Genomic DNA, 22,294 nt, shown 5'->3' with positions numbered 1-22,294 from the left:
TGGGTATCCTCCGACAGAGAGAAGGGCTAAGGAACACCTTCACTTCCTCCCCTGGGGTCTCAGGGAAGTGCTGACTTTGGTTTTAGGTGTCATCTTCAAAGCATCAGAAAAGAGGAGGCTCTAGACCTGCCAACAATTGACTATATGACTATGATGACCCAGACTATAAACTGAGAATACCCTCAAACCCAGATCAGAGGCTCCCTACTGGCAGCCCCTGCTGTCACCCTTGAATACCCCTAGCAGGGTTGGCAGGCTGCTTTCTAAGGCTCTAATATCCTCCACAGTTTTCTCAGGGGACAGGCTGATCGAAACAGAAGCCTTGAGAGGTCCTCGACCAGTGCCCCAGGGACCCTGCAATGGTGGCCTTGGTTAAAGCCAAGGTGGCATCTCCCTGCTCAGGTGCTTACAGCATCTTATTCTCCTTCCTCCAGGTGTCCGTGACTTCTGAGCTCCTGTCTATACTCCTTCCTGCTGTCCCTGACCATGCCTCGAAGTAAGAAGAGTAAGGCCCGTGGTGGTGATAAATGCCCCCAAGCCCAAGGCAAGACCCAGAGTTGTGGGGGTGCTCAGGCCATAGCAGCAGCAGAAGAGGAGTCCACTACCTCCTCTCTTCAGTGTGAAGATACTACCCAGAGTCTGCCTGGTGCTGAGTCATGTAGCACTTTGCAGGAGCCTCAAAGAATACCAACCATCACCGGTGCTGCAGTCTTTTCTTACACTAGATCTAGTGAAGCATTCGATGGCCAATATAAGTATAGGGCACTTGCCTATGAGGCTCCACCCTTCACTGAGACCCCAGGAACTGACTATTTAACCAGGAAAGCTAGGTTGTTGGAGCAGTTCCTTCTGTACAAGTATAAAATGAAGCAGCTCATGATGAAGGAAGACATGCTGAAGATTATCCACCAAAGCCACCATGACCGATTTGCCGAGATTCTCAAGAAAGCCTCTGAGCGCATTGAGCTAGTCTTTGCGGTAGAGCTGAAGGAAGTCGACTCAGTTGTTCCCTGCTATAATCTGGTCAGCAAATTGAAACTCCCCAACAATGGGAGGGTGCGTGGCGGAAGGGGTTTACCCAAGACTGGTCTCCTGATGAAACTCCTGGGTATGATCTTCCTGAAGGGCAACTGTGCCGCTGAGGAAGACATCTGGAAATACCTGGGTACGATGCGAGTGTATCCTGGAAGAAAGCACCTTATCTATGGAGAGCCCAGAAAGCTCATCACCAAAGATTTAGTGAGGCTGAAGTATCTGGAGTACCGCCAGGTTGCCAACAGTGATCCTCCACGTTATGAGTTTCTCTGGGGCCCAAAAGCACATCTTGAAACCAGCAAGATGAAAGTCCTGGAATTTTTTGCAAAGGTCAATGATGCTGTTCCCAGTGACTTCCCCACTTATTATGAAGAAGCTTTGCGAGATGAAGAAGAGAAAGCCCAAGGCATGCATGCTGCCAGGCCTGACACTAACTGTCAAAGTCAGTACACCTCCCAGGGACACGCTCAATATTATCATCCCACCCGTAAGGGAGTATGTGAAGTTTTTACCCCCAGACAGGAAAATATAACATCACAATAGGGATTATATTCTTGGAAATGTGAAAGAATCCCATAGTAAAATATTTAGGATAATGGAATAGAAAACAAGTAAAACATGGTCAATGTTAGTTTTTCTTGTTCCTCTTAGTCTTTGGCTTTGTTAAAGTAATTGATCTGTAGTCTGAGTTCCTTAGCGTCTTCAAGAAAGTAAGAGAAATAAAGTGTTATTAGAGTAGACCTTGTGTTTATTGGCTCTTTTATTCATCAAACGTTGAGAATCTGCTCTTGGGAAGGCTCAACGCTAGTACTGGGGATGCTAATGTAAAGAAAACCCAGCCTCTACTCACAGAATTTTAGAGCTTATGAGTTACACTCATATGAGTAAGATACTGAAATATTCTCTATGACTTATACGTAAAGTAAAAAGAATGGTTGAAGTGGAGGGTATTCCTTATGATGGCCCTGCCTGCCTGGCTGCTCAATCACTTAAGTCATGTACGACCCCATGGATGATAGCCCACCATGGCCCTCTGGTACATGGAATTTTCCCAGAAAGAATACCAGAGTGGGTTGCAATGCCCTCCTCCTGGCGATCTTCCCGACCCAGGGATTGAACCCACGTCTCCTGTGCCTCCTGCATTGCAGGAGGATTCTTTGCCACTGGGTGATGGCAGTTAAGTGTAAATTTCCTGTGTAAGGCAGTTTGGGACTTTAGGAAACTATGAGTCCTCAGTGGAATGTAATTGTCATTTCTGTTGTGTGGTGGGCTAGCTGAGGTCCTGAAGTGGTGAGTAGAGGCCAAACCTTCCAACAGTTGATAGAAAAAGCCCTATATTAGTCTGCTCAAGCTGCTGTAACAATACCATAGATAGGGTGGCTTAAACAACAGACATTTATTTTTCATAGTTACAGAAGTTGGGAAGTCCACAATCAATGTGCCAGTGGATTCTGTTCCTGGTGAGAGCTCTCTTTCTGGCTACCTTCTCTCTGTCCTCATATGATGGAGAGAGAGAATTCTGGTCTCTCTTGCTCTTCTTCTAAGATGCCTAGTTGCATCATAGGTGCCCCATCCTCATGACCTCATCTAAACCTAATTATCTTCCTAAACTTCCACCTTCACATACAATTACATGGACACGGTGGGAAAGGAGGAAGGGGTTAGGGCTTCAACACATGTATTTTGCCAGGGACACAAACATCTAGTCTATAATGGAAAACTGCTGCCACAAATTATTTTGGGATTGTGGATAAACTATAGAAAAATCTCCACCAGGGGCAGGAGAGGAAGGTGTCCTTTGCTCTCGTTCTAGTGCAGATGAACACAGTGTGCAGACTAGGTGTTCCACGCACATAATTTCCAGGGAGTTTCTGAAAAATAATGGAGATGTTCCCCTTAGGTGAGATGCCAAGAAACCACTGTGCTGGTACTGTTTGCCCCAAACTGGGACAGCCAGGGTCTGATCCATTATAAAGGCATTTTAACTAGGTTATCTTAAGTAGAGTTTGGCAAACTCATGAGGGATAGCTTTTTTACAAGAGTGTAATAAATGTAAACAGAGCTGGTTTGGATGCAAGGACACCTGGAAGGAATGGTACGGTAATCTCCTAGATAGATGACATCTAGGAGCTTTAGCTGTACCCAGCTAGGCACAACAACTCCATACCAAAATTAAGTGATAGGTGCTCAAATGGGTAAAGTTAGTTTTGCCAGCTAGAGAGACTTTTTGGTTGATTCAGTATTCTTTCTCTAAGAATATTACATATTTGAAATTTCCTGAATTAAACATTCCAAGGGAGGTAAATGCTATCATCTGAGATGAAAATAATATAAATTACTGCTATTCTTTAAATATTGGGTGATATTTGCTGGTCCTCTTGCCATGTGATTTATATATGGTACATACATTTCAACCATCTTACAAGATAGGGCTTAGCAAACTCAGCAGATGAAGAACTCACAGTTTTCTCAAGTTCACAAGACTGGTTATAAGCAGAGTTGGGAACAGACTCCTGGTCTCAATTTGTCTACAGGCCATACTGTTTCATTCCTCCCAGCCTGGGGCAGACCTGTCTCTTAATTCACTTTTCTTTGCACTGTGTATCTCAATAAAAAGGCCCTTGAAGTTAAAGTGCTAAAAGCAAGTCTACTGAAGGGGAGAGTGAATATGAGAATAGATCAGTATGTGGGAACTGTCCCTGGGTTTCATTTGCCTAGGATCCTACCGAGAGCTAGCTCTGTCCAGAAACGTATTTTGTTCAGCTCCAGTTCTTTCCACCATTACAGCATCCTCTCCTCTCCTGACCCCAGACTTCCCCAGTGTGTCCTCCTTCCAGCTCTGGAACCTGACCTCCTGCTGACCAGTTCTCTGCAGCCTCTTGTGAGGGCTACACTCTGCTCTCAGTGGAGTTGACAGTCCATATCTTCTGCTGTCCCCCCCTGCCTTAGAGCATCTCAACTCCCTGGATATCACTTCCTTTACCATGGATGTGTACCATCTTTATTTTCCTATTTATGTGGTAATTTGGAGATCTTTTTTTCTCTAAATGTTTCTCTGTATCACTGTCTCTCTTTGTCTCTTTTCATTATTTTTCAAAAATTGTCTCTTTTAGTAGATGGTTTAAATAGCTTCTGAGTACATGTATGAATCACTTGTTTATATATTTATTGCTGTGTATCAAGTTTGCAAGTAGGAAATTTACATTTTGTGAATCAAAGTGGGACATTTTCATTCTTTTTTATTTTTTTACTTTACAATACTGTATTGGTTTTGCCATACATTGACATGAATCCACCACAGGTGTACATGAGTTCCCAATCCTGAAACCCCCTCCCACCACCCTCCCCATATCATCTCTCTGGGTCATCCCAGTGCACCAGCCCCAAGCATCCTGTATCCTGTATCGAACCTAGACTAGTGATTCGTTTCTTACATAGTATACATGTTTCAATGCCATTCTCCCAAATCATCCCACCCTCTCCCTTTCCCACAGAGTCCAAAAGTCTGTTCTTTACATCTGTGTCTCTTTTGCTGTCTCACATACAGGCTTATCATTACCATCTTTCTAAATTCCATATATATGTGTTAGTATACTGTATTGCTGTTTTTCTTTCTGGCTTACTTCACTCTGTATAATTGGCTCCAGTTTCATCCACCTCATTAGAACTGATTCAAATGTATTATTTTTAATGGCTGAGTAATACTCCATTGTGCATATGTACCACAGCTTTCTTATCCATTCATCTGCTGATGGGCATCTAGGTTGCTTCCATGTCCTGGCTATTATAAACAGTGCTGCAATGAACATTGGGGTACACGTGTCTCTTTCAATTCTGGTTTCTTCGGTGTGTATGCCCAGCAGTGGGATTGCTGGGTCAAAAGGCAATTCTATTTGTAGTTTTTTAAGGAATCTCCACACTGTTCTCCATAGTGGCTGTACTAGTTTGCATTCCCACCAACAGTCTAAGAGGGTTCCCTTTTCTCCACACCCTCTCCAGCATTTATTGCTTATAGACTTTTGGACTGCAGCCATTCTGACTGGTCTGAAATGGTACCTCATTGTGGTCTTGATTTGCATTTCTCTGATAATGAGTGATGTTGACCATCTTTTCATGTGTTTGTTAGCCATCCGTATGTCTTTGGAGAAATGTCTATTTAGTTCTTTGGCCCATTTTTTGATTGGGTCATTTATTTTTCTGGAATTGAGCTGCATAAGTTGCTTGTATATTTTTGAGATTAGTTGTTTGTCAGTTGCTTCATTTGCTATTATTTTCTCCCATTCTGAAGGCTGTCTTTTCATCATTCTTAGTTTTTGATTCAGAATGGGTAACATGACATTGGAGTAGGTGTTACTTTAGAAAAGTAAAGTATGTCACCAGAAAAATTGTCGGGATCGAGAAATAGAGCAAAAGAAAGTAAAAGATTGTCACTTCCTGTCTTCCTTATCTTTAGTCTGTTGTACAGTAAAAACTAAATGACACATACCTGCATTTGTTTAGCTTAGCTAAGAATTTAGGAGAAATTAAATCTTAATAAATTAGATAATATGCTCCCAGGCTCATTTATTCCCTTAACACCAATTGGGCATCTGCTCTTTGGAATACACTGTGTTATTTCTGGGTGCTAGGATCTGTGTGTCTCACAGCGGTAATCTTATAATGAAGATGGTAAGATATTATGGTAAGCCAGAGGGCAGTTAAAACGAGAGTGAGGGAGTAGAGGTCTAGATAAATGCAATGAAGTGGAAGTTAAGTTTAAATGCTCCAAGCTACATTCACTTGGGAAATTGCAAGCTCTTCAGACTAAAGTTTGTTTAGTTATGTCCTGGGGAGTTTAGTGGGAGTGAGGAACAAAGGTCAGCTCTTTGCAAGATGTATCTCAGAATGGAGAGACTTAAGCTTGGAGCACAATGACACCTTTATCACCAGATATAATGACACCTTTATCATTATGTAATTCCCTTCTTTAATCCCTGATACCTTTCTGTGCTCTGAACTCTGCTCTGTCCGTAATTAGTACAGCCACTCCCACTTTATTTTGATTAATGTTACCAAGGTATATCCTTCTCTGTTCCTTTAATCTGTGTGTCTTTGTATTTAAAGTGGGTTTCTTTCTTTAAACAACATACTGTTGGGGTTTGGTTTTTGGTCCACACTGATAATCTCTGCCTTTTAATCGGTGATTTTAGACTGTTGATATGCAAAGTAATTACTGATGTGATTGGGTTAATATCTACCATATTTGTTACTGTTTTGTATTTGTGGCCTTTTTTTCCCCTATTTTTTTTTTTGTTTGTTTTATACTCTTTTTGCTCTGTTTTGGTTTTTAGGCTAATTAGCATGATTGGGGGAATCATTTCACAATGTACATATATATCAATATCACATTTCACACCTTAAATATATGTAATGCTTTTTGGTCATTCATATTAATACCTCACTAAAACTGGAAAAAATTAGTTGAGCATTTATGTGATTCCAATTTCTATACTTTAGCATATCAATTATTTTTAAAGATTTATTTTCAGTGGTGGCCCTAATGTTTGTAATACACATTTACACCTAATTCAAGTTCACTTTGCAATAACCCTCTATTATTTTACGTATAGTGCAAGTAGCTCATAATCACAGAGTAGTCCTAATTATTCCCTCCTGTCCCTTGATTTTTTCTCTTATTCATTTTGCTTATACATAGGCCATAATTGGACTTCCCCGGTAGCACTAAGTGGTAAAGAACCCACCTGTCAATGCAGGTTAGATGTAAGAGATGCAGGTTTGATCCCTGGGTCGGGAAGATCCCCTGGAGAAGGGCACAGCAATCCACTCCAGTATTCTTGATTGGAGAATCCCATGGACAGAGGAGCCTGGCAGGCTACAGTCTATAGGGTCCAACATGTTGGACATGAGTGAAGCAACTTAGCACACATGCAGGCCATAATCATCTAAAATATTGTCGCAATTATTGTTTTGAACAAACTGATACCTGTTAGATCAATTATGAATGAGAAAAATGTTTTCTTTCACTCCCATTTATTCTACCTCTAGTTCTCTTCTCTTTAGGAGGATTCAATATCATTTTCCTTCTTTTTGAAGAATTTCCTTTATTTCTTACAAGGTTGAGCTACTAGTAACAAGTCTCTTCAATTTTTGTTTGTCTGGGAAAGTCTTAATTTCTTCTTCCCTTTTGAGGGATAATTTTTCAAGATAGAGAATTCCTATATTTTTTTCCTCTCAACACTTAAATGTTGAGAGGAAAAAGTACTCCCCTTTTTCCTGGTCTGTATGGTTTCTGAGGAATAGTCAAATATAACTCTTATCCTTGCTCTTCTGCAGATAGGCTGTTTTAAAATTTATCTTTATCTTTTTTTTTTTCAGAAGTAATATTTATTTTTATTTTTATTTATTTTTTTTTAGTTTTTTTTTAAATTTTAAAATCTTTAATTCTTACATGTGTTCCCAAACATGAACCCCCCTCCCACCTCCCTCCCCATAACATCTCAGTGGGTCATCCCCATGCACCAACCCCAAGCATGCTGTATCCTGCGTCAGACATAGACTGGCGATTCAATTCTTACATGATAGTATACATGATAGAATACCATTCTCCAAAATCATCCCACCCTCTCCCTCTCCCTCTGAGTCCAAAAGTCCGGTATACACAGCTGTGTCTTTTTTCCTGTCTTGCATACAGGGTCGTCATTGCCATCTTTCTAAATTCCATATATATGTGTTAGTGTACTGTATTGGTGTTTTCTTTCTGGCTTACTTCACTCTGTATAATCGGCTCCAGTTTCATCCATCTCATCAGAACTGATTCAAATGAATTCTTTTTAACGGCTGAGTAATACTCCGTTGTGTATATGTACCACAGCTTTCTTATCATTCATCTGCTGATGGACATCTATCTTAATCTTTGATTTTCTGCAGTTTGATGTGTGTGTTTTTTTGTTTGTTTTTGGGTTGACACCATCAAGTGGTTCTCTAATTCTCAGCAGACAGTGACTGTTCAGTTCAGTTCAGTTCAGTTCAGTTCAGTCTCTCAGTCGTGTCCGAATCTTTGCGACCCCATGAACTGCAGCACGCCAGGCTTCCCTGTCCATCACCAACTCCCAGAGTTCACTCAGACTCGCGTCCATCGAGTCAGTGATGCCATCCAACCATCTCATCCTCTGTCGTCCCCTTCTCCTCCTGCCCCAATCCCTCCCAGGATCAGAGTCTTTTCCAATGAGTCAACTCTTCGCATGAGGTGGCCAAAGTACTGGAGCTTCAGCTTTAGCATCATTCCTTCCAAAGAAATCCCAGGGTTGATCTTCAGAATGGACTGGTTGGATCTCCTTGCATTCCAAGGGACTCTCAAGAGTCTTCTCCAGCACCACAGTTCAAAAGCATCAATTCTTCGGCGCTCAGCCTTCTTCACAGTCCAACTCTCACATCCATACATGACTACTGGAAAAACCATAGCCTTGATTGGACGGACCTTAGTCGGCAAAGTAATGTCTCTGCTTTTGAATATGCTATCTAGGTTGGTCATAACTTTTCTTCCAAGGAGTAAGCGTGTTTTAATTTCATGGCTGCAATCACCATCTGCAGTGATTTCGGAGCCCAAAACAATAAAGTCTGACACTGTTTCCACTGTTTCCCCCATCTACTTCCCATGGAGTGATGGGACTGGATGCCATGATCTTCGTTTTCTGAATGTTGAGTTTTAAGCCAACTTTTTCACTCTCCACTTTCACTTTCATCAACAGGCTTTTTAGCTCCTCTTCACTTTCTGCCATATGGGTGTTGTCATCTGCACACCTGAGGTTATTGATATTCCTCCCGGTAATCTTGATTCCAGCTTGTGTTTCTTCCAGTCCAGCGTTTCTCATGATGTACTCTGCATATAAGTTAAGTAAGCAGCGTGACAATATACAGCCTTGGTGTACTCTTTTTCCTATTTGGAACCAGTCTGTTGTTCCATGTCCAGTTCTGTTGCTTCCTGACCTGCACACAGATTTCTCAAGAGGCAGCTTAGGTGGTCTGGTATTCCTGCAAATATAACTCAATTCTGACACTGTCTACCTGGAGAATGCATCACAGCCCCCAGGTTAAAGGTTCAGTCCTACAAGACTGAATCTACTTCAAATGGCAGTCACAGGTCCCAAGTGGCTACTTGTCCTTCTGACCTACTGGCTACAAAGTTCACAAGCGATTCGCAGTCCTACACCTCTCTTAAACTGGACCGGATGGCTATGTGGAATTGGAATTATTTCCCTTGTCCTGTATAAAAGGATAGAGAAGGCTAGAGTGGGGTATTTTATTTCTCCCAAGCTAATTTGGCTCTGATAAAACTTCAATAGATTAGGCTCGATAATATAATTTCTCCTGAGGGCAGGTTTTGTTAAGGACAGAATGTTCTGGCATATGTAAACTGATTACTTTTTCCTCTCCCTGCAGGAAGCCCCAAAAGATTTTTTTTTAGTCTTAACCGTGAGAATCTGGTAACACTCCTGGATGTAAAATTCACAAAATGTACAGAATTTTTAATGCTCAGACTTTTCCACAATGAGCTGCCTAGAAATTTCTCAATTATAGTTTAGATTTTCCTACCCTGGCACTGGTTCCCACTGAGGTTTCTGTTTGTTAAGTTCTGATTCTCTGTATTGACCTAACAGCCCTTCCAATTAGAGGGGCAGCAGTTTTCTCTGTGGTCTCACCTCTCTGGCTGATGTAACAAGACTTATTGATTTTTTTCAGCTTTTTATTTGTTGTCAGGATGGAATGACAACTTCTAAGTTCCTCACATGCCAGAGAGGAAACTGTAACTTTATTATTTCAATTATTCTTTCTGCCCCTTTCTCTACTCTGAGACTCTTATTATACGTATGATTTCATAACTGGTGATGTTCCAAAAGTCTCGTAGGCATTGCTCATTTTCCTTATTATTTTACTTTCTGTTCCTCAGATTATATAATCTCAATTGACCTGTCTTCTGGTGAGTCTTTCTTTGGCCTGCCCAAATCCCCTACTGAATCCTGCTAATGTATTTTTATTTCTCTTACTGTACTTTAAAACTCCAGAATTTCTATTTTGTTCATTTTAATATTTTTAAATCTTGGTTGATAGTCTTTATTAGGGAAACGCAATTCTTAGTTTCCTTTAGTTCTTTGTACATGGTTTCCCTTACCTCTTTGGTAATATTAAATGGCTGATTTAAGGTCTTTGTTTAGTAAGTCCAATATCTGGGCTTCCTCCTGTACAGTTTCTATTAATCTCTTTTTTATCTACTTTTTTTCATTGCATACCTCATGAGTTTTTCTTGAAAACTGTACATTTTGAATATTATAATGTGTTAACCTTGAAATCAAACTCTTCCCCCATTCATGGCTCATTTTTGCTTCTTCTTGTGGGTTCTGTTTGTTTGCTTCATTAATTTCCTGAACTCACTTTTTAAGATTGCTTGTAATGAGTGGTCACTGACTCTGTTCAATTAGTTGATTGATCAGCTAGTGACTTTACAGAGATTTCTTAATGCCTGAAATAAAAAATATAAATCACCTCCATTCTTTGCAGATGGGCTTTATGTGTTTGTGTTGGAGCATGCCTTCTACAATCAGTTGGGCAGTTTGCAACTTTGCTTATACTTTTGCTTGCACAGAGTCTAACTGTGAGCCTTAGGTAAGAGACTAGGGCCTTTCAGGTATATATATTTTTAGCATTACCTAGTTCTGGGCATTCATATGATACTCCAGATTCTCAGAAATATATAATAGCTTTAGAAAGCTCCTTTCCCCCAAAGCGTCTCATTGTTTACCCTTCTTCCCATGCCTTTTGGTTTGTCTATGATTTGTTCCAACTGTTATCTTTCAGGCACCAGTGGCTTATACATTTAACTCTAAATATTTCTGATAAACATTTTGCAGTGAAATGCTTCTTCCCTGGGAGAGTTTAGAAAAATGAAGGAGTCCTTTGAACGCATCCTTCAGGGAGCCATTGGATAGGCCAAAACAACCACAATTCCCTCAGAACAGGCCACTTTTCCCTCTCTAAAATAAGGAACCCATATCTGGAAAATTGGCTCCCTTCCTTAAGGCCAGGACTCATTGGAGGAGCCAGGTAAGAGGTAGGTGAATATTCCATAAAGTTTGCTTATCAAGATTCAGGCTCCCCCTTTTTTTTCTAGTCAATGATTTTTTATCTTTTTTTTTTATAGTTGATTTACAATATTGCTCAATGTTGTGGTTTCTGCTGTATAGCAAAATGATGCAGTGATACATATATATACATATATATACATATATATATATATACATACGCATATTCTTTTCCATTATGGTTTATTATAGGATATTGAATATAGTTCCCTGTGCTATAATGGTAGGACCTTGTTGTTTATCTATTTCATATATAGTAGTGTGTATCTGCTAACCCCCAAATCCTAATTTATCCCTCACCTACCCCTATCCCATTTGGTAACCATAAGTCTGTTTTCTGTGTCTGTGAGTTTGTTTCCATTTTGTAAATAACCTCATTTGTGTCATATTTTAGATTCCATATATTATATGGTAATTGTCTCTTTTTCTAACTTATTTCATTAAGCATGATAATCTCTAGGCCATCCATGTTGGTACAAATGGAATTATTCATTCTTTCTTTAATGATTATGTAATTCCCTTCTTAATATTATATATTGGATCCACAGTTGCATAGCCTAAAGTATGATGAAATCATTAATTTTCCTTGGAAGGCTTTAGATACACTGACAGTGTGATCACAGACAGGTTATGTAAATAAAGTAACATATCCACAATGTCACATGCATAATTATTAGAAAATAAATGTGTTAAAAGAATAATTTCAAAAAATGGAAATACATCAACTATTTTGGCATGCTGGGCTTATGCAGGCAGGTCAGATAATAAAATAGTAATACTCATTCTTACAAAGATGCATACAGTGAATACGGACAGGAGATCCCTGAGAATTGATATGTACAATTGTTTTCACTGCATGAAATGAAGTTTGTAAAAATTGAAATTTAACCCATGCTACTAAAATAGTGCCTGGGTCCAAGGCACCTGCTCTCCATGAATATTGATCTTAAAGCAATATTTGGAAATTTAGGAGTTTGGCATATAAGTATTATAGAGATAATGTACATTACAGCAACTTTTTAAACAAAAGAAAACCTTAATGTGACTATTTCATGATATGGTCCAATTGTGTATAAAATTTCTTCTAGAGAACCAAAGAATGTTTTCGGAACAATGTGTAAAACACAAGCTAAAATTTCCTCCTCTGCTTGCCAGTCACGTGACTATACTTATTAAATAGTCTTTCAAACTCTCCAAATACTTTAGTTTTTACAGATGGAGTTATTCATTTTACAAAGAAGTGATACTCGTTTCTTGATATTCTGTTTGTCTAGCATAAATTATATGTCGTGAGGGGAGGGGGATTCTTAAACTGCAGCAAACTAAGTAAATTTCTTAACAAAATCTTTAAAATAAAATGCCACACTATGCTTTGCAAGATAAAAGTACTATACTATATAACTTATTTTTGTCAAACCATACCAAACACAGAGCACACATTTATGTAGATTAAAATGATTATACTTACCTGTAACTGAGGGACAATTTTAATCCTAGTACTACCTCATACCAGTCAGAGTGGCCATCATTAAAATGACTACAAATAGCAAGTGCCGGAAAGAGTGTGGAGAAAAGGGAACCCTCCTACACTGTTGGTAGGAATATAAGTTGGTACAGTCACTATGGAAAACAGTATGGGGTTTCCTCAGAAAACTAAAAATAGAATTACCAGATAATCCAGCAGTCTCACTCCTGGGAATATACCAGGACAAAACTATAATTCTAAGAGATATATACACCCCTGTGTTTGTAGCAGCACTATTCACAATAGGTAAAGCATGGAAACAACTTAAATGCCCATCAACAAGGGAATAAAGAAAATGTGGTACACATATACAATGGAATACTGCTCAGTCGTAAAAAATAAAAGTAAAAACATTAAAAATAAAGTGAAAAAAGCCAAAAAATAAAAGTAACTGGAAAACTCACAGTAAAGGGGTTGGGGAGGATCCAGAGGGGTTCCTGAATCTAATTAGGGGGATCTTTCAGATCCATGACCTCACCAGGCTAATATCCAGAGCCTCCTCAATGTACTCCTAACAGGGAAGAAAAAGCCATGGTCTTTTCAAAAACCTGAGATGAAGCAGAGAAAGAGAACAGAACAGAAACAATGCACATGGTGCTATTTTCAGACTAGGGGATCAAGGGCTCCCAGATAATGGACCCAATTGGGACCACCGAGACAAAGGAGAAGGGAGTGGAAGACAGAGGCTGACCCGTTATATAATTATGATCCTAAACAGAATCCAGGAAGCAGAAAAGAAACCCAGCAAGTGGAATAAGATAAAGGAAATTGATCAGAGCCAACTGAAAACCCTTTGGCATTCCTAGAGCCTCAGGGGATGCCTCTGAATCTATGCTATTGACGATTGAGTCCTTGGAAGGAAAGGCAATCCTGAGGTGCTACTTCTCATTTCCCAAAGTGCTTCAACATTAGGCATAAATTTCAGAAAGTGGAAATAGAACCAGATAGCCCCACTTTTCATCTGATCAAGGTTGCCTACCAGGTATTTAATAAACAAGATACAGAGGAGGCAATGGAGAAAGAAATGGCAACGCACTCCAGTGTTCTTGCCTGGAGAATCCCAGGGACAGAGGAGCCTGGTGGGCTGCCGTCTATGGGGTTGCACAGAGTCAGACACGACTGAAGCGACTTAGCAGCAGCAGCAGCAGAGGAGAAGTCAGAGGATAAAAAGGCCCAGAGACCCAGCTACTGGCTATTGCTCTCCGACGTCAGTCAGCATGAGAATTTGGACTAACTGCCCATGGAGACTTCTCTGGTGAGTGACCCCGGGCCCCATGGAAAGATAGAAAGCCAAGGGAACTGGGACCCAATAAGTGCACCATAGTTAAACAGGAGGGACATTGGAAGAGAGACTGCCTGAAGGGGGATAGAAATCGCATATCCCAGTCACTACCCTGGAAGGCAGACTGTCCAAGTAGAAAAAGGATGACAGGGCCTAAGCTGGCACTCCAGCTGACCCTGAGGAGCCCTGACTGACTTCAGACAGAGTGGGGAAGGCTGTTGAATTCTTAGTCAACATCAGTGCCACTTACTCGGTTCTGAACACCAGATCATGCAAACTCAATTCACATGAGTTGTAAAATTAGAGTATCAGGGAAGGCCCAAGAATGGATATTCACAGAATCATTTGAATATAAATTGGGTGAACGCACACTTATCCATTCCTTTCTGTGTGTCCCTGAATGCTCTATACCCTACTAGGAAGAGAGATCTTATATAGATTGGGGGCTACTATCCACCTAAAGGGAGGACAAATTGGAGTCTGGGGTCCCCTTAGAAAAAGGGTGTATGATCACAGTGTTAATGGCTGAGAATATACCTCCCCGGACAGAGCAAGTTGATCTTTCCAGAGTTATCCTGAGGCATGGGCCCAGGGATGGGTGGAACAAACTGTAGGAGCCAGTGCTATGATAGTCCGTCTAAAACCTGGACATACATGTCCCAGTAGAAAACAGTATCCTTTTCTACAGGAGGCCCTGTTGGGCATAGCCCCTGTTATACAGGGCCTAAGTGACCAGGGCCATATTAGGCCATGACAATCAGCCTGTAATACCTCCATTCTTCCTATATCTACAAGTGACAAGTGTTAGTTGCTCAGTTGTGTCTGACTCTTTGTCGCCCCATGGACTACAGCCCATCAGGCTCCTCTGTCCATGGGATTCTCCTGGCAAGAATACTGGAGTGGTTTGCCATTTCCTTTTCCAGGGGATCTTCCTGGCCCAGGGAACAAACCCAGGTCTTTTCCATCACAGGCAGATTCTTTACCATCTGAGCCAATAGGGAAGCCTCCATTCTCCCTATAAAGAAATCCAATAAGGAATACTGGATGGTACAGGGCCTCAGGGCAGTCAGTGAAACCACTGAGGATATACATCCAGTAGTCCCTAATACCTGTACCTTGGCGGCTACTCTGTTGTCCACCAGGACTTGGTATTCTGACTGGATTTAAAAGATGACTTCTTTTGTATTCCACTAGCTCTAGAGTCACAAGAAATTTCTTCTCTTGAGTGGCAGGATCCAAAAGCACAACAGAAACATACTAGAGACTGAGAATGGATCAAGTTGGCAGAGTAGAATATGGAACTCACCTCCCCCCACAAACACATCAAAAATACATCTACATGTGGAACAATTCTCACATAAAACTAACCAGAAACTGGCAGAAGAACTTCTATACAACCAAAGATTATAGGCAAGAAATATTTCCACGTAACCAGGTAGGACAGAAAAAAAGTACAGGGGCAGGCCTTCCCTCCCTGGAAGGATCTGAAAGGAAAAGAAGAGGACCCTCACCATGGGAGGCAAGTGTGTCAAGCCACAGACTGGACATCCTATGCAGAGGAGGCAAGCCCCTCTGATGGCTGGGAAATTTATTGGGGTAGGCAGAAAGTCTGGAGAAGCCTAGATTCTTCTCACAAGGAGTGCACACATGCTAGCTTGTTAACAATCGTCAGAGGGCAAATAGGACCTAATTAAACTTCAAAGGTTTGCACAGCAGAGGAAACCATCACCAAAATGTAAAGACGGCAAACGGAATGGGAGAAACATAGTGGGTTGGCCAAAAAGTTCATTCAGGGTTTCTTTCCCATCTTATGAAAAATCCAAACGAACTTCTTGGTCAACTCAATATTTGCAAATGAAGCAACTGACAAAGGCTTAATTTTCAAAATATACAAAGAGCTCGTACAAATCAACATCAATAAAACAACCCAATCAAAAAATGGGAGAAGACCTAAATAGACATTTCTCCAAAGAAGACATACAGATGGCCAACAGGCACAGGAAAAGATGTTCAACGTTGTTAATTATTAGAGAAATGCAGATAAAAAAATGAGATTTCACCTTGTACCTTTCAGAATGGCTATAATAAAAAAAATCTACAAATAATAAAAGCTGGAGATGGTGTGGGGAAAAGGGAACCTTGCTACACTGTTGGTGAGAATATAAATTGGTGCAGTCACTATAGAAAACAGCATGCAGATTCCTTTAAAACCTGAAAATAAAGCTACCATACAATCCAGCAATTCTATTCCCAGGTATATATCTGGAAAAACAAACGTTTTAATTTGAAAAGATTAATGCACCCCAATGTTCATATCAGTTCAGTTCAGTTCAGTCGCTCAGTCGTGTCTGACCATTTGCAACCCCATGAATCGCAGCACGCCAGGCCTCCCTGTCCGTCACCAACTCCCAGACTTCACCCAAACTCATGTCCATCAAGGTAGCGATGCCATCCAGCCATCTCATCCTCTGTTGTCCCCTTCTCCTCCTGCCCCCAATCCCTCCCAGCATCAAGGTACTTTCCAATGAGTCAACTCTTCACATGAGGTGGCCAAAGTATTGGAGTTTCAGCTTTAGCATCAGTCCTTCCAATGAACACCCAGGACTGATCTCGTTTAGGATGGACTGGTTGGACCTCCTTGCACTCCAAGGGACTCTCAGGAGTCTTCTCCCACACCACAGTTTAAAAGCATCAATTCTTCGGCACTCAGCTTTCTTCACAGTCCAACTCTCACATCCATACCTGACCACTGGAAAAACCATACGCTTGAATACACAGACCTTTGTTGGCAAAGTAACGTCTCTGCTTTTGAATATGCTGTCTAGGTGGGTCATAACTTTCCTTCCAGGGAGTAAGCGTCTTTTAATTTCATGGCTGCAGTCACCATCTGCAGTGATTTTGGAGCACAAAGAAATAAAGTCTGACACTGTTTCCACTGTTTCCCCATCCATTTCCCATGAAGAGATGGGACCAGGTGCCATGATCTTCGTTTTCTGAATGTTGAGCTTTAAGCCAACTTTTTCACTCTCCACTTTCACTTTCATCAACAGGCTTTTTAGTTCCTCTTCACTTTCTGCCATAAGGGTGGTGTCATCTGCATATCTGAGGTTATTGATATTTCTCCTGGCAATCTTGATTCCAGCTTGTGCTTCAGCACTATTTCAATAGCCAAGATATGAAAACAATCCAAGTGTCCCTCAACAGATGATTGAGTTAAGAAGATACATACACACACACACACATGCACACACACACACACACACACACACACACAATGGAATATAACTCAGCTATAAAAAATAAAATACTGTTAGTTGCATCAAAATAAGTGGATCTAGAGAATATCTTGCTCAAGGCAACAAGTCAGAGAAAAACAAATAGTATATGATATCACTTATATGTGGACTCTAAAAAAATAATATAAATGAATGTATGTACAAAATAGCAGTTGACTTATAGAAAACAAACTTAAGGTTACCAAAGGGGTCAGGGGAGGAACAAATGAGGAATATGGGATCAATAGATACAAATTACTAGACATAAAACAGATGAACAATAAGGAGTTTATATACATTAATAACACAAGGAATATTACCTAATATTTTATAATCCTCTATAATGGAACATAATCTGCAAAGAAAGCCCTGAGTCACTTTGCTGTACAACTGAAACCAACACATTATTGTAAATCAACTCTATTTCAATTAACAACAACAACAAACAATCCCCAAAAAGGGAATTCTCTGGTGATCCAGTGGTTAGGACTCCATGCTGTCACAGCCGAGGGCCTGGGTTCAATCCTTCATTGGGGAACTAAGATCGCATAAGGCATATGGCAAGGCCAAAATGAACAGACAAACAAAAAACAGTACTGCTGGATGGTTCTGCTCCCAATCTCCAAAGGGGAAGGAAAAAAACTGCCCCACCATTTTTGGGGAAACTTTAGCTGAAGACCTTAAGGAAACCTCCCCTGGTATGTAGAGGATATTCTAACCATGAGCCCTAAGATGGGCATCCGGTCCCATCACTTCATATAAATTGATGGGAAAACAGTGGCTGACTTTATTTTTCTGGGCTCCAAAATCACTGCAGATGGTGATTGCAGCCATGAAATTAAAAGATGCTTACTCCTTGGAAGGAAAGCTATGACCAACCTAGACAGCATATTAAACAGCAGAGACATTACTTTGTCAACAAAGGTCCATCTTGTGAAGGCTATGGTTTTTCCAGTGGTCAGGTATGGATGTGAGAGATGGACTATAAAGAAATCTGAGTGCCGAAGAATTGATGCTTTTGAACTGTGGTGTGGGAGAAGACTCTTGAGGGTCCCTTGGAGTGCAAGGAGATCCAACCAGTCTATCCTAAAGGAGATCAGTCCTGGGTGTTCATTGAAAGGACTGATGTTGAAGCTGAAACTCCAATCCTTTGGCCACCTGATGCAAAGAGCTGACTCATTGGAAAAAGACCCAACTCATTGGAAGAAGACCCTGATGCTGGGAAAGATTGAGGGGAGAAGGGGGACGGTAGAGGATAAGATGGTTGGATGGCATCACCGACTCAATGGACATGGGTTTGGGTGGACTCCGGGAGTTAGTGATGGACAGGGAGGCCTGGCGTGCTGTGGTTCATGGGGTCGCAGAGAGTCAGACATGACTGAGCGACTGAACTGAACTGAGCCCTACAAAGGAGGCTTCTGACAAAAAAACACTGTGGCCACCCTAAACCACCTAGCTGATAAAGGATATAGCTGTCCAAGAAAATAATCAGATATCACAAAGTAGGATGAACTACCTAGGCTTCATCCTCACAGGTCAGAGAAGCCCACCCCAGGAAAGGAAAGAAGCCATCTGCAGCCTCACTCCTCCTAAAGCTAGAAAACAGCTAAGGGGTCTCCCGAGGATGGCCACGTTTTCCCACAACTGGGTTCCTATCTATGGTCTAACAGCTAGTCCTCAATATGAAGAATTGAAAGGAAAGGATGATGATCCTTTTGAATGTGATTCAGAATGCAATTCAGAATGTGAAGGGGCCTTTTAAGAAGTGAAAAAGCAATTACTTTAGGCCACTTCCCTGGCTCTCCCAGATTTAGCTAAACCCTTCACCTTTACGTTTATAAGAGAAGGGGAATTACCATTGAGGTATTTTAGCTTATAAACTGGGACACCTTACTAAGGTGGTTGCTTATTTCTCTAAACAATTAGATCAAACCATTAAGGGATGGCCTCCTAGAATGCTAGCAAGTACTACAACCCTGGTAAAGGAAGCGAAAAGGTAAAGTTTAGTCAGCCAACCTCTATACGGACTCCATACAGGCTTTCGTTAATTTCTAAGGAAATAGAACGGCTATGTCACGGAATGTCTATTCAAGCTCAGGCTCTGCTTTTAGACAACCCAGTGGCTACCATAAAAACCTGTCACATACTACATTCTGCCACCCTGCTACCCACAGAAATGGGATCCCTGGAGCATGACTATACAGAAATCATAGACATGATCTATTCCAGTCACCCAAACCTAGGAAGTGAGCCTCTCCCAAATGCCAAAGAGGAATGGTTCACAGACAGGAGGAATTTTAGGAGAGAGAGTAAAAAAGCTGGTGAGATATGCAGTCACCTCCCAGACCCAAGTCACAGAGGCACAAAACCTACTGCTACAGACTTCTGCCCCCCAAATGGAGCTGATAGAGAGCCTTAGAGCTTGGAACAGGGAAGATCTTAAATGTTTACACAGATTCCCAGTATTTGCATGCTATCCTTCACACACACAGGGCCATTTGGAAGGAAAGAGATATGTTTACTGCAGAGAACAGACTGATGAAACACGGCTTAAGCATACTGAAGCTCTTAGAAGCAGTACAGTTTCCCCAAGATGTGGCAGTGATTCACTGTAGGGGTCACCAAAAGGGGGTGCAGAGTTAATAAAGGGAAACAACAAGGCCAAGGCTGATGCAGCTGCAAGAAGTACACGGTTGGGCTAGTAACTTGGCAATTACCTTCTTATGTAAGAGGCCAGGTCCATTCAGTTACTACCCAGTCTATACAAAGGAAGAATTAGACAAAGCCCCCAAATGGAACTTCATTATAGGTCTAGGAACCCATGGGTGGCTAGTTAATAAACATGGGATAGTCCTTTTTCCAAACTGCATGTGTCATGCCATCAGGGAGGCTCATCAGGGAATTCACTATGGGAAGGAAGCCTTGTACAACAGATCAGTTGAAGTCTTGGTATCTCCTGGCATGAAAAGTATTAACATACTCAGTTGGAGAGCTCATCTGCACAATGAACAACTCCAACACCAGTCTCCCCAGAAGCTCCCAGATAAGGTCCATGGGAACCAGGGGGGCATATCCTGGAGAACACTGGAAGTTTGATTTCACTGGCATGCCGAGAGTCCCGAGCAATTTCAGGTATCTCCTGGTGCTAGTAGACACATTTTCTGGGTAGATAGAAGCATTCCCTGGTAGAACTGAAATGGCAGCTGAAGTACCTAATGCATTACTGCAAGAAATAATCCTTAGATTTTTGCTCCCAGGATCCCTACAAAGTGATAATGGTTCAGAATTTGTGTCTCAAATGACAAAGGGCCTTGATCATAAAATGTACCTTGCACTCAGCCTCGAGACCCCAATCACTGGGAAAAGCAGAGAGGTCCAATCAGACCTTGAAATAGGCTGTAGCCAAGTTATGTCAGGGAACTCAAGAAAACTGGATTAAGTTGCTTCCAATGACCCTCCTCCCAGTGCCATTATTAGTTCAAGGGATAAGCTATAGTGAAGTGTACTTGAACTGATGTATAAGGGGCTTCCCCTGTGGCTTAGCTGGTAAAGAACTTGCCTGCCACGTGGGAGACCTGGGTTCGATCCCTGGGTTGGGAAGATCCCCTGGAGAAGGGAAAGGCTACTCACTCCAGTATTCTGGCCTGGAGAATTCCATAGATTGTATAGTCCCTGGGGTTGTAAAGAGTCGCACACAACTGAGCGGCTTTCACTCACTCATAGTAGAGCCATTCCCCAAGCCCAAGGGAAGGAATGGACTTGAAATGGAACAACCCAAGGGTGCCCTCCAGGGGGAAGAAACCATGAAAGCTCTCATGGAATATAGTAACTATATGCTGACCGCATCCACCAACCCGGGCCTCCACCCTGTCCAGCCAGGAGACTGGGTGAACCTAAACACTGGGAAAACCTGCAGCTGCAAACCAACTCACTCTTAAGAAGAACAGACACTACTCGGTGATCCTAACCACCCATTACACCCTGAAGTTGCAGGGCTCACTCTGTGGGAACTTTGCATTTGAGTGAAGAGGCCCCCCCAGCCCCAACCTGGGGCAACGACACCCCCAGACAACTCATGTGGCCCTCTCTCTGACCTGAAGCTTCTCTGCAGAAAACCCACAAAAGCATGAACAGGGAGATTCAGGCCACAGTGGTGAGCCTCGACACCAAGGCACAGTTCTGCCTTTGGGCAAAAGAACTGGAGACCTTCATTTTTAGGAAAACTTGGCCATGTGCCCATTGTTCTCTTGCTGAAATTTGGGCCATGCATCTTAAATTGGGCATCGCTCAGAGCTACGAACAATTGGGGCCGAGCTGACAGAACTGAAGCGGCGGGAGAAGTTCTGTTCCTCCACCCGCAGTCAGGACGATGGCCACACGCAGCAGGGAACAGTGACACGAGACAGACTTGACTGGTGCCCCTCAGCGCCCTTCAACCACCACGAGCAGGATGAAAGGCAGTTTCACCTGCACAGCCCATTAACAAAGCACAGGAAATAAGAATAAATTCTGAGCAACAAAGTCTAACCTTTTCCTTTGCTTTTGTGCTTAGTCTAGTTCCGCTTGCTCATAGGGGGCCATGTGCAGAGCCCTTCCACCTGGCTCCTCAGACCTGGGTGGCCAGGGAGAAAGGGCTGCTCCGACATCTCAGCTCTGCAGGCCTCACGCAGGACCGACACTGTCACTGAAGATGGCCACGGCTGTTGTGCAGAGACGATGCATCCAGCACTGAGATCTGAAGTGCACCTGTGGCCGTTCCCGTCCTCTCTCACCCCACTCAACCGAGGCGATCCCTATGAAGCAGCCATCTCAGGTGGCCTCACCCTGTAGTGGCTTGAAGCTGGGCATCAGTTCCAGATCAGAAATTGAGGCAGAATCTAGGCGGTGAGGGCACCGAATCTAGCCGCTAGACCAGCGGTCAGGGACAAGGCTTTGGCCTTTTACCTTTGCGGAAAAGAATTCCCACATAAGATGGGAAGTGTAGGGTAAGGGAGTTAGTTAGAGAAGGCGAGGTTTGGAAAAAGAACGAGACCACACTTTA

General features: G+C 42.0%; 1 protein-coding gene across 1 annotated transcript; it reads left to right on the top strand.

The window, feature by feature from the left end:
* The first annotated feature begins 486 nt into the window (after positions 1 to 486).
* On the top strand, positions 487 to 21,753 carry LOC138071914 (melanoma-associated antigen B5-like). The gene is made up of 2 exons (XM_068963289.1): positions 487 to 1,477; positions 21,545 to 21,753. The coding sequence occupies exons 1-2, from the start codon at positions 487 to 489 to the stop codon at positions 21,751 to 21,753; spliced, it is 1,200 nt and encodes a 399-aa protein (XP_068819390.1).
* Positions 21,754 to 22,294: the final 541 nt, after the last annotated feature.

The sequence above is a fragment of the Capricornis sumatraensis genome, chromosome X, assembly GCF_032405125.1.
Source record: "Capricornis sumatraensis isolate serow.1 chromosome X, serow.2, whole genome shotgun sequence".
Classification (NCBI taxonomy): Eukaryota; Metazoa; Chordata; class Mammalia; order Artiodactyla; family Bovidae; genus Capricornis; species Capricornis sumatraensis.
Note: the sequence above shows the minus strand (reverse complement) of the source record. Positions and strands in the feature narration are given on the sequence as shown.

Coding starts and splice junctions, on each gene's coding strand:
- LOC138071914 (XM_068963289.1), top strand. CDS start 487: ATGCCTCGAAGTAAGAAGAGTAAGGCCCGTGGTGGTGATAAATGCCCC. Junction 1,478..21,544: donor GCCTGACACTAACTGTCAAA/GTCAGTACACCT, acceptor GGCATCGCTCAG/AGCTACGAACAATTGGGGCC.